This window comes from Urocampus carinirostris, chromosome 7 (assembly GCF_059441175.1).
Source record: "Urocampus carinirostris isolate Australia breed hairy pipefish chromosome 7, RoL_Ucar_1.0, whole genome shotgun sequence".
NCBI lineage: Eukaryota > Metazoa > Chordata > Actinopteri > Syngnathiformes > Syngnathidae > Urocampus > Urocampus carinirostris.
This window is the reverse complement of record NC_142355.1, coordinates 33,795,859-33,808,492: the sequence shown is the minus strand read 5'-3', so window position 1 is coordinate 33,808,492 and position 12,634 is coordinate 33,795,859. Positions and strand designations below refer to the sequence as shown.

Below are 12,634 nucleotides of genomic sequence, written 5' to 3'. Positions count from 1 at the left end.
AAAGAAAAGGCCATCTTGATTAATAGTTAGCGAGCCCTAAGAGGATACAGTTGTAAGCTCTTCCCCGGACTTCCCAGCACCAAAGCTAAGGCCATCTTGATTAATAATTAGTGGACCCCAAGAGGATACAATTAATTGTTGCAAGAATACAAACAGCACCCGGATATAATGTTTAGGCTTGTTGTAATTGCCCTTACATTTTGTACCAGTAAGGTACCCAAGAGTTCTGAAATAGCCAGCAGCCAGGTAACGCCTGATCCAGCAAGCGGCCAGCCAAGTTCTGAGTGAACAAGCAGGAAGAAAGTCTTTCTTAGCAAGAGCCCAACCGTTTGGATTTGGCCAGCGACCTCATTGGTCTGACCTGCACACTTTTTCACTTTTGGGCCAATGGTTAGCGTAAGGACGCTAATCTATGCTTGCTAATCCGCTCTTCAAGACATAGAACTAACCCGCGAGCTTCCAGCAGCCAACCGCGACTTCAAGGCACTGCATTCAGTGATTCCGGTCCCGACTGGGCCTCCACACTTAGGGACTGCAGATTGTGCTGGACCCTCTGAACCGGCTTCGACCATCACCGCATCAACGCACTGAAAGCAAAGTTCATCTATTGATAGGATAAATGGACAATCCGATCAAATTACAATAACGCACAGTGCCTAAGGTTCCATTCGACGTAAACAGTAAGCCAAGGAGTGTTTGTGATTTTCTATCCTAATGGTGCCAGCCAAAACTTCAATCCATCTTTATTTCTGCCTTTTGTTATTCTTACTTTGTGTATTTTGTCAAGCTTCTCCTTTAGATGATTAGTAAAGAAAGGTCCTTAAATCTAAGAGTGTGTGTCTTGATTAAAGTATGTTGAACTTTTAAAAAACAGTGAAAAGAATTCGCTTTAAATTGTTGTGTAGCCAATCCTTCAGATAAGCTAGATGGAGATAGATAGATAGATAGATAGATAGATAGATAGATAGATAGATAGATAGATAGATAGATAGATAGATAGATAGATAGATAGATAGATAGATAGATAGATAGATAGATAGATAGATAGATAGATAGATAGATAGATAGATAGATAGATAGATAGATAGATAGATAGATAGATAGATAGATAGATAGATAGATAGATAGATAGATAGATAGATAGATAGATAGATAGATAGATAGATAGATAGATGGATATAGATACTTTATTCATCCCGTAGGGAAATTCTCACTTCCAGCAGTATCCTTGTGTTGAAAAATAAAATAATAAAATAAAGATATAGAATAGAAAAATACCCAATATAACGTTTTGCTATAGAGTATTTAAATAGTGCTACGGAAAATACACGCTGTAATAAAAATAGGGTCATATGCAAATGTAGGGGTGAGGTTTAATGTGGTCTTTTACTCCCCCGGGTGGAGTTAAAGAGCCTCATGGCATGAGGAAGAAATTATCTCCTCAGTCTGTCTTTGGAACAAGACTGTGACAGCAGTCTGTCGCTGAAGCTGCTCTTCTGTTTGGAGATGATGCTGTGTAGTGGATGTACTGAATTGCTCATGATTGACCGCAGCTGAAAGGTTTCCATGCCGTTTCCTAATAAGATTATCCCAAAAAAAAAAACGGGAAGACAAGTTTAAAAGGATAAAACTCGCCTCTTCAATTCAATTGTTCAAATAATGTATCGATCAATTCATTGAAATTTGCTGCAGTTGATTTCTGCGGGACATTTCCGAATTATTTTTTACCCTATAACAATAATGTATCAATGTACAGTGGATGACAAAGTTGTATCCATCCATATACAGTAAGACATTGTTACTCAAATGACTGCATTTGAACAGTTCGGTATTTAACCAAAACGGTGTGAATTTTGCTTCATTATTCAGACAAAATATCGTAAATTGAACAAATCCGAACACAGCCAAACGTATAACCTATCGAGATAAGCGGTCATCTTGGCTTTTTTAAGCCTAGATGGTAAGCATCGTTTCCAAAGAGTCTGAAAACATGTGTTGAGAATTGATTGTCGAAACCAATGGGTCCCAAGAAGGTTAGTGATAAGGGGAAGGAAAAGAGGAGAACCATGAGAACAAAGATTGAGTTGAAGAAGGAAATGATTGCGAAAAATGAAAATGGTGTACGATTGTCTACCTTCAAACTGCTGCCTAAAGGTACATCCATCCATCCATTATCTGCACCGCTTATCCTCAGTAGGGTCGCGGGTGTTCTGGAGCCCATCCCAGCTATCTTCGGGCAGTGGGCAGGGGACACCCTGAACTGGTTACCAGCCAGTCGCAGGGCACACAGAGACAGACAATTCACTCGCTCACTTGCGCTTAGAGAGAAATTGGCCAATTAACCTGACATGCATGATTTTGGAATGTGGGAGGAAACCGGAGTGCCAGGAGGAAACCCACACAGGCACGGGAAGAACATGCAAATTCCAAACAGGAAGGTTTAAACCCATGATCTCAGAACTGTGAGGCAGATGCGCTACCTAAAGGTACAAGTAATGGTTCAAAATGGTATTATATATGTATATTCATTAGGTTAAATCTTTGTTATCTACATTTTTACATAAAAATCTATGTTAGTGGTCATGATTTGCCAATTTCCCTCGCCTGCGCTCAATCGTTCAGGCCCAGCTGCCACTCGTTCCCTAATTAGTCCTCCTCCTATTCAAACACGTCATTCTCGTTCACTCCTTGTCAGTCCGTCAGTGAACCTCCGCACATGCAAGGCAAGCATTTTTGACTCTGGCTTCCGTTCTGTTCCCGACCTGCTCCTGTTTCCTGCTCGTCTGTGCCTGGCTTCACAATCTTCTCCGGTTACCTGACTTGTCCCTATATCCGACCACCTCCGTTCTCCCGTCCCGGCTGCCCGACTTGCTTCCGATCTCTGACCACGCCTCGTTGCGAGGGCTTCCTGCTCCTCCTGCCCAGCGAGCACCGGATCGCTGTTGTTTTCTTTTTTCCCCAGCCTGACTTCCTTGATTCCCCAATGAAGCATTGTGTGAAACGTTACGCATTTGGGTCCACTGCCTGTTACGGTCGTGACAGTTAGTCGTGCGTTCATGGCTGTTAAGGTACATCTATTATTCATAATTCAGTTATTTAGGAAATGCATAGTAACATATAAAAATAAACACTTTGACTCCGTATGGGAAAAATGTTTCAGTATTGATTAATTTGCAGGTTAAAAACAGATCCAGAACAAATTCTGGTCAAATACTTCGGTTATCCTGGTCAATGGAGGAAGGCAGAACCCACTATGTGAAAATACGCAAAATAGCAACACCCCAGACAGAAAGTGCATTTTTACAAGCAGGTTTACAGATGTTAGTCTCTTCCTTCTTGATATAGCAAATGGTTAATTCATTCAGTCTATATTTTTGGAACTATGGTTGCAAATCTATTTTTGTCTTTCAACATGTCCAATAGAGTCACTTTTTCCTTAATTGTTAGAATTTTTGCTTTTTCTTTGCTTCGGTAGATGCACCAAGGGATAAAAAGCGTTTAGGCGGCATGATGAAGGGTTTCGCAAACTTTTGAACTTGAAAACCACCATAAGACACAAACTCTTCTCACACAATCTATAGAACAAACTGCAGAGATGCAGAAAGGATTGCAGAGCGGGGGTACAAGAGATGCTTGGGGAATGTTAATTAGCCAATAGGCATCCGAGATCTCAATGGGCGCTGGCCAATCGGCTTGAATCTGTCATGAACCAGAACAGGATCAGGACCCAAACGCGTGACGTTAATCACACAAGCCTTTTATCTTACGGGAAATGGGGAGTCATGCACGTTAGGCAGCAGTCTGGCGTGGAATGATAGGAAACCAGAGGCCGACGAGATCGATACAAATTACCCGAGTAGATATCGGACAGATGGGGTCGATGACGGACAGGACGGGGCAGACAAGATTGATATCAAAACAGGATATTGAAATAAACAGGACAAACTAGACGGGATCAAAAACTGGAGGGAATAATAAACAGGACAAAAATAGACGGGAACGAAACTGGAAACCGATATAAAACAGGACAAAAATAAACGGGAACAATACCGGACAGGGAATAACAACACAAAACAGGACCAAGTCAAAACCCACTGCTTGTGGGGCAGAGGTTCGTTGACAGACTGACGAAAGAAGACTGAGCTTAAACAGACGGAAAGCCAATCTGTCAATGAGCCGCGCCATGGCAACCCACACAGAATCTTGGCTGTCTGAAACTTTCCTCCATGGTGCAATAAACACCAGTTGGATGGTTTTAATAAATATTTTCAACACAGTTTTGATTTTAATTGAATATTTTTTGACAGCGAACCATCGAAAACCGAAGCGAGAAGTCACGGTGTCTTCCGCTTGCGTGTAAACATAGTCAATGTGATTGTTTTTACTTTCCCTACTCAAAGACAAAAAAATGTCTGTCTGCCGTTAGCATAAATTCCAAAAGTTCGTTGACGGTGTCTCGTTCCAAAAGTGTGTTGACGGTGTCTCTTTTTTTTTTTCATCGTGAGGACACAAAACACGGCCACAAATGCAGGAGGCGAGGGGAGCATTGAATGAGAACATCTGGAAAAAATTAGCTTGTTTTCTCATGGAACTTTGCAGCCAGGAACGGATGGGCAGACTCCAAGTCACACCAGCTCAAAATCAAAAGAAGTTGGGAGGTGGCGTGAGGACAGCCGCACATTGGTTCGATGGTGGAAATGTTCAGGAGAGCGCCAAGCATGGGAAAAAGCATCGATCAGATGTTACGATCCATCGACTGATGATTTTCATTTGTGGCGAGGAATTTCTAAAGTCACGGGGGCAGTAGCTCAGAGAGGCAAGTCTAGACTTTCTTGTCCCTGCACTAAAGTGTTCTCAGGTCAAGAAAAGGTTTTATAGTAACGAAAAGCAGGCCCTGATTGTGGCTGTTCCTTAGCGAGGGTAGCATTTCACATGCCTTTTTTTCCAATTCTGATACGGCAAGATATTTTTGCGTCACTGCAAGCCCAGGGAGCCTTAGCGAATAAATATTGGACAAAAATACATGAAAGATTCCCCTCGCTAGTTCGTGTTTTGGTTATCCCTGTTTCATTGCTTTGTGGATTTTGACAGCTGACAGAAAATGCCATCACTTGGGAAGGTTAGGAAGGGCTTTGTGTGTTTGTCGGGCGTGACTGTCAGTGTTTGCGGTTTTGAGAGGCAGATGTAATACACAGAGGGGTGGGCGCTCAAGTCAATGTGTCTACCCCCCACCCACTCCCCAAAAACAAACGGCTACAGCTGAGCTACTAGCTGTGCCTCTTTACTTAGAAAAAAAGGAATCTAATTAAATCACCAGCATATGCTCCATGGATTTTTATCCAGTCCAGCAAATGAATGCGGCGGTGTCAGGAGAAAAGGCAATAGCAAGGCTGCTACGGCTAGGCTATAAGTGCTTTTAAGCCATCCCTGCCGATACTGTATCTCAGTAACGCCAGAACCATTACCCATGAAACGGGTGACCTGGAGCTACAACTCATGAAAAACTGGCTACATTCAGGATGGTTGTATTTGAATTATCACGGAGACCTCAACCTGCAAACCCAGTGCAGCCAGCTGGCAGACTGTATCCCACCAACGCCAGAGCCATTACCCATGAAACGGGTGACCTGGAGCCACAACTCACGGGCAGCCGGCTACATTCAGGATGGTCCTGAATATCACTTCCTTACACTGAGAAGCCCTCCAATTTAGTCGTATCCTTGTATAATGACAATACAGAGCGTTCATTCAACTGTGTTTTTATTTGTGGCGTTTGGGGTTTTTAAGTGTTATTGTTCTATCTTCGTTATTCATTATCCATTATCCGTTATCGGTCAGTTCATAATACGCTACAAAGCCTAGGAGCCGGGACACTTACTCTCAGCCAAAAGGCCAAGCTAAGGTCCTAGCCCTGAAGCCTGCTGCGATCATTGCGAATGCACCGTTCCCGGAGGTACTGCAATACCGGGCCGATGCGTGGAGTGGACAGAGCAAGCTCATTTGTAGATCAATAGGTTTAAATTGTATTACAGTCATATACTTTTCTCTCTGTATGGACATCATCTCAAAATAAGTTTGGCCATCAGGGGCTTAAATGAAGGTGCGGCACTGCTTCGCGGATTTTCATTATTTGCAGCGGGTTCCTGTCCGCATTAACCGAGGGATTGCTGTTATTGTCACTGACTCCCAAAGTATTTACGATGCTCACAAGATTCTTAACAAAATCAAGAGAAAGAGATGCATTGTGGGAGTTAGTTCAGCCAATAGTATATAGGCATTTTCATGATGCCATGACGCACACCAATAGCAGACAAGCATTTTATATGACGATGACCAATAAAAGACATGCATTTTAAGAGACATAACTGTCATCCGCACAAACAATGCAAAATAATGTGTTGTTAATGTGGTACTGTGGGTAAAATGCTGTAGCAAGCTTATTTCACCCTGTAAAGTCGTAAGGCGGGGATGCCGTATCCCGGAGATCAACTATATCTAAAAATGGAGTATTTCTTGCAGTTTTCTTTGCTGTAAATAAATTTGGCAAATCCAAAATGGGGACAGTGCACTTCTCCCTGCTGGTTTTGAAATAGATGAGGGGAGCTGCTTCAGTGAGTCTGGAGTCGGCTGCATTCCAAAAGCCCTAAAATGTGTAATGAGCAGGGGGTACGAAAAATGCTTTGCACAAAATGCCTGGTCCATCTCTTTTTGATCCAAGATGACACTTTCACACACATGAGCTTTAATAAATTTGAAGTAAGACTACAGACCTGTAAAAAGCGATTCCTTCCAAAATGATAAATATGTAAACTGTTGTTGCCAGTTCATAACTCAGATCTGTGGCTGTACTGGCAGAGGGTTGATGTTTCGTAACTTGTACGCAGATGTGGATTATGAGACAGGAGAGGGCTGATACTTTGTGTCATTAATCAATATCGTTATTACATTTTTCAACCTCAAGAAAGCACTTGCTGCAAGAGTATTTCGAGATGCTGCTTTTGCCAGAATTTGGTAAGACCTACAGAGAAGTTGTTTTTTATTATTGTAACACTTACTTAATTAAAAAACAGATAAATATCAATACTACGATACAGTAGACCCCAGGGATACGTTGACCCTCCTGACTTATGACGTACTTACTTCACGTTATGGAATAAGAGGTTTTTCTGACCCTCTAGTTATTTTCCCCACTGTATGACATCAACAAATATTTTGCATGGCCAAAAATGTAAAAAATTCAAACTTTGCAGTGTACAGTATTTATTTGCTAGGGATCCCAAGAAAGTGATGCTAAAGGGTGGGGTAAAAAAGTGCTAACCATGGAAACAAAGCTTGTAAATATCACAAAATATGAAGAAGGCAAAGCATTGTTACGTTCGCTAAGGTTTATGGCCGTAATCGATGACTGGGACTGTTATTGAAAATAAGGTGATTAAAGCAAAGAAATCTTTTTAGCATATGACATTACTTGAAAGTTATAAAAAGTATAAAAATAAATTTCCTTTGTTATGCGCTGTCTTCTTCTTCTGCATCTACTCGCTACTCCACTGTACCAGCTAAAGTCAAGTCACACCAATGTCATGATTACTGATGTGACTCAGCTGAGCCTGCTCATTTGGCGCCAATTGCCAAGGGTTCTGATTGGCTCCCTGTCACTATTTGAACCCAGTCCTGTCTGTCCCTTGTTGTCAGTCTGTCTGCGAACCTCAGTGTATACTAGGCAAGCCTTTTTCGACCCTGACTCCCACCTGTCCCGTTTTTGCTCCCGTCTGTTTCCGGCTAAGACCTGTTTGGATCCTGACCACCTCTGGTCTTCCGTCCCGGCTTTTGACCTCTTTTTGTCCCCGACTACGTCTACTCTCCCGTTCTGGCTTACAACTCTTTTCGACCCAGACCACACTTTGCTCTCCCAGTCCCGGCTACCGACCAGTTTTTCCGTGGCTGACACCCCCATCGCTCGCTACGGAAGATCAACTTCCGTGTTTGGATCACAGTCCGAATTTGAGAGGGACTTTCTTCCCGCGTCCAGCGAACACCGGATCGTGGGCACACCCGCTCTTTCTTTCAATAAAACTTGTGGTCAACGTTACGCAATTGGGTCCTGTCTCCGTTCTGGTCCTGACAACCAAAGGTAAATAGCATTTCATTTTTTTTCTGTACATGAATATTTATAATGTTGTTTGATCAGATGCAGATATATTACACATAAGTAGTACAGTGCTTACTATTTACAGTTTTGTTATTCAAATAATTTTATCCCGGGTACTGGCATTACCCAAGGTTCCTATTCCTCGCTAAATTCTTTCAAACACGTAAAAAATCATCGCCAAAATAATTAAGTCTCAACTAACCAGTGAAGGAAGCTGTCATCGATTGGAAAGAGTGAAGTTTGCCCGCTAATTCATTTCTATTTGTTTTTTCTTTCCAGTCATGACCCGTAAAATTACGTTTTTCAACCGACTGTATTCTCACTCAGGTTTGTGTCAGTCAAGTTCATCAAATGTCAGCACCCGATGGAAAAGTCATTAAAAGTGACCACATATATAAAACATCCTCCCAGAGTTGAAGTTTGATCCTTTTGTATGTACCGGTAAGTGCCGTTGTGCTAATGGAGACGACAGCCTTTGTTATGCTAGCAGCACAGTCAAATATGCGCCGGTTATCAAACCGAATCTATGCTGACCGTATACTTTCGTGCAGCTCTGTTTACCTTTTGGCAGCAATGTGGAGGGTTTGTGTATTTCTTCATATTATAAAACCCCGGGTTACAGCGTCCCAAACTTTTCATGTTATAATGTGGAATAGCATGCTCTTTGGCCGGTCGTTACAATATTATCCCCGCCATACATAGACAACAAATTCTTTCGCGTGGCTAAATATGAATAAAATTAAAATTTTGTGGCGTTTGGTTCAAGTGATTTATACAGCTCTAAGATGTCTACCTTTTGGTCAAAGTTACGGCATCATAAAGATACCGATATGCTATTGGCTGAATTCCCTCCCACCATGTCTTCCTCCAATTTTACTTTGGTCAGAATCTCAAGTAATAAACTGGAATTTGTTTAGACTTACCTTGATACTAAATGGAGGAGCAAAAACGTGCTAACCATTAAAATAAAGCTAGAGATAATGAAGAAATATGAAGAAGGCACATGTATCATTACCCTTGTGGACCAATCAACAATCAGGACAATTATTAAGGGTAGATTGCCAATTAAAGCATAACGTCTTTTGAGTGCATGAGAGTCATATGGGTCCTAAGAAGGTGATGCTAACGGGAGAAACAAAAACATGATAATTATGGAGATGAAGCTTGCAATTATCAAGAAATACAAAAAAGGCAAACATAGTGTCATATCAATCGACTACTAGGAAAAGCGAGGAGACGATAAAAGTGAGGAAATCTTCTGAAAGCACGACAATCCTTGCAAGTGGAAGTTTGAAACTAGTTTTCGTTTTAATCTGCCATCCTGTCTCCCTTCTGAATCTACCTGCTACTCTAATGTACCAGCTCAAATCAAGGTATAGGTATATAAAATGGAAATAATATCTTTACGTGGGCAGCACGGCGGCGCAGTGGTTAGCGCATGTGCGGCACAGTTCATGTCATGGGAACCTCCTGTGAGGGTTCAAATCCGGCTTCAGACTTCCTGTGTGGAGTTTGTATGTTCTCCCTGTGCTTGCGTGGGTTTCCTCCGGGCACTCCGGTTTCCTCCCACATTCCAAAAACATGCATTTCAGGTGAATTGGCCGGTCCAAATTGTCCCTAGGTGTGACTAAGCGAGTGAGTTGTCTGTCCCCGTGTGCCCTGCGATTGGCTGGCAACCAGTTCAGGGTGTCCCCTGCCCACTGCCCAATGATTGCTGGGATGGGCTCCAGCACCCCCGCGACCCTACTGAGGATAAGCGGTGCAGCTAATGAGATGAGATCTTTACGTGCATTTTTATTGATAAATGTAGTTCAATATTTACACGGGAGACGGAGCGTGGTCGGAGATCGGAACAAGTCGGGTAGCCGGGTCGAGCGGGAAACAGAATCGGGCAGAATACGGGTAGCCGGGACAGGAGAACGAAGCTTGGATCGACGATCGATACAGGAAACAGGTCGGGATCAAAACGGGATCCAGAGTCAAAAGTGTTTGCCTTGCATGCTCTGACCAGGAGTGAACGAGAATGACGTGTTTAGGAGAGGACTAATTAGGGAACGAGTGGCAGCTGGGGCTGAACGAGTAAGCGCGGGGGAGGGCAATTGGCAAATCGTGACAAGATATGTGTAGATAAAGCCAATACTCCTAAAACATTTTCTTATTTTTTTTTTCAAACAAGACCTTTTACTAAATCAAAAAAACATTAAAAAACATAATAAATTAGAATAAAAAATATATGTATAAATATATTACCTATTTATTTAACGACCCATATATGCCTTAAAAACTTCATATTTTTTCAGGGCGTGTTCATTTAAATAAACTTTTTTTATGTTATTTTCTTTTATCTTTTAATTTCCTTTCTGAATAAACCAAGTACATCCTTTTATTTTGTCCAAAATTGCACTTGGAATAAGATTTAATGTTATGGCTTCTTTTAGAGAATAAAGAATAGATTTGTTAGCAATTATTTTTTATTGAATGCCCCATTTTTCTTCTTTAAACAAATTTGTTTTTTAAACTTCAAAAATAAATAAATAAACTTCTTTTTTAGGTTTTTCAGTACAAAATGACCCAACTTTTTGGGGCTATCAAAAAGAATGATGTTGTGTTTTAATGTTTTTGATAGTAGTACTAATGGTCTATTGCTTACGGCATTATTGAGGATAATGATTCGTGTGCCTTTTCATATTTCTTTATCATCGCAAGATTTGTTTCCATGGTTATCATGTTTTTGCTTCCTCTTTTAGTATCACTGCAAGTCTTGAGCAAAGACAATACAAAAATACAGTGTTGTATCACGGTAATGCATTTAGTCAGGGAGTTCAGCCAATATCAGCTTTTTCACAGTGCCGTGACACAAACCAATAAGCGGATCAGCTTTTTTTGTGATGTCGCACAATAGCAAACAGACATCTTCCAGGTGTAACTCTACAAACGCACAAGCACTGCAAAGTTTTTAAATTCCATGTTTTTAGGTCTTTTAATAAGTTGCTGTAGGAAAAATGCCGTAAAGAGGGGCTAAACAATCACCTTATTCCACACTATAAATCGAAAACGTTGTAAGGCTGGGTCGCCGTATCCCCGGGGTCTACTGTACAAATACATTTTGATTTATCTATGAATTGCATGAATATAACCGTATGTATTATATCATGCAGGGTTAACAGCAGCAAACCATATCTTTGAGTCTATATTTTTGTTGAATTGCAATACCACTCTGCCTCGAAATATGTCAGGAGCCGCCACTTACATGCGAAGGATCATGTGTCTGCGTATTCCGTTTTGCAAGAAGGCAACCGAGCGAATGCGTGCTTCTGTAACATCCCGAGAGTAATCATCGGACAGACCGCAGAGTGAAAGGTCTTGGCCCACCTTCAGCTTCGCGGTTCATCCAGAATGTCTTGGAGAAGATCACGATGCGCGTGCTGCAGGCTCAACGCCATCTTCTCCCCTGTAAAACAGCAAATATTTTCTTAATGGGTCGCAATGTCCACCGGGAGTGTGAGATTTTTGCGCGGAAGTTGTCGGTACATTCTGAGCCAGCGGTGACACAAGGGCTTTCTGGTTTCAAGGAGACCTGTAAGAAACACTTGAGGCCTTTCTAAAACAGGGGAGAATTGTGCTAGCACTGTTAACAACTACTCGACATTGCAAAGATCTCAAAGACTTCGAACGCTGGCTTTGCAATGAGGCAGGTGAGGTCTGTGTTGCTCTTCAGCACTGACAGCCGAGAGCCCAGCAAGACAACGAGAATTGGTACACAAGAAGCCTTTTTCATTTAAGAACAGAATATAATTGCCATCGGACAACATAGTGAACATTGTTTACAATAAGATTTGATATGACACTTCAGGATAAACATGTAATAAAAGACTTAAAGGTAGGGTACTGTGATAGATGCGTCCTTAAAAAATTAACAGATATATTCTCTAATAACTCCCGTAGTGCCATAATGCAAAATATGTTTTCTTAGACGGCAGGAGTGGTTTTAATCAGATCTTTGTCAACACATTGGGGAAGCCCAAATTCCTAATGTTGCTTCCTGTATCCGGCAAATGAGTGTGTGCAGGCTGTACTACAAGGCGAGCAGGCGTAGTGAAGCAGTGTGAGGAGAGTTGAAAGATATGGACCAATAGTAATAGGCAGGGAAGTCTTCAACAGAGCTTATTCCTTTCAAAAAAAGATGACCAAGTCCCATCGTCATCATCTGGTCGGAGAGGGATGACGTTTTCGTGCACGTCCAACTATCCAAAATATAAATAAACAACCATAAATACCCTAAATATGAATAAAATGCATTCCTAAATAACAACAATCATCTAACTGTGTCCATAATAAAGTTCAGATGTAATAGAGATAAAAACTACAATTTTAATTAATTTATTGTACCTTTGAGAAGTGTTTTGATGGCAAACCATCGTAAACCCATATTTTGCAATCATTTCCTTCTTCAACTATATTGTTTTTCTCGTCGTTTTTCTCTAT

General features: G+C 41.5%; 1 protein-coding gene across 1 annotated transcript in view; it reads right to left on the bottom strand.

Annotated features, from left to right (window-relative positions):
• LOC148363057 (uncharacterized) overlaps window positions 1-11,429 on the bottom strand; it is a 45,300-nt gene extending 33,871 nt beyond the window's left edge. Inside the window, exon 1 of the mRNA XM_088339368.1 lies at window positions 11,400-11,429. Coding sequence (XP_088195494.1) covers window positions 11,400-11,413 — 14 coding nt within the window. The 5' untranslated portion in view covers window positions 11,414-11,429. The remainder of the gene's footprint in view (window positions 1-11,399) is intronic.
• Between the last annotated feature and the right edge of the window lie 1,205 nt (window positions 11,430-12,634).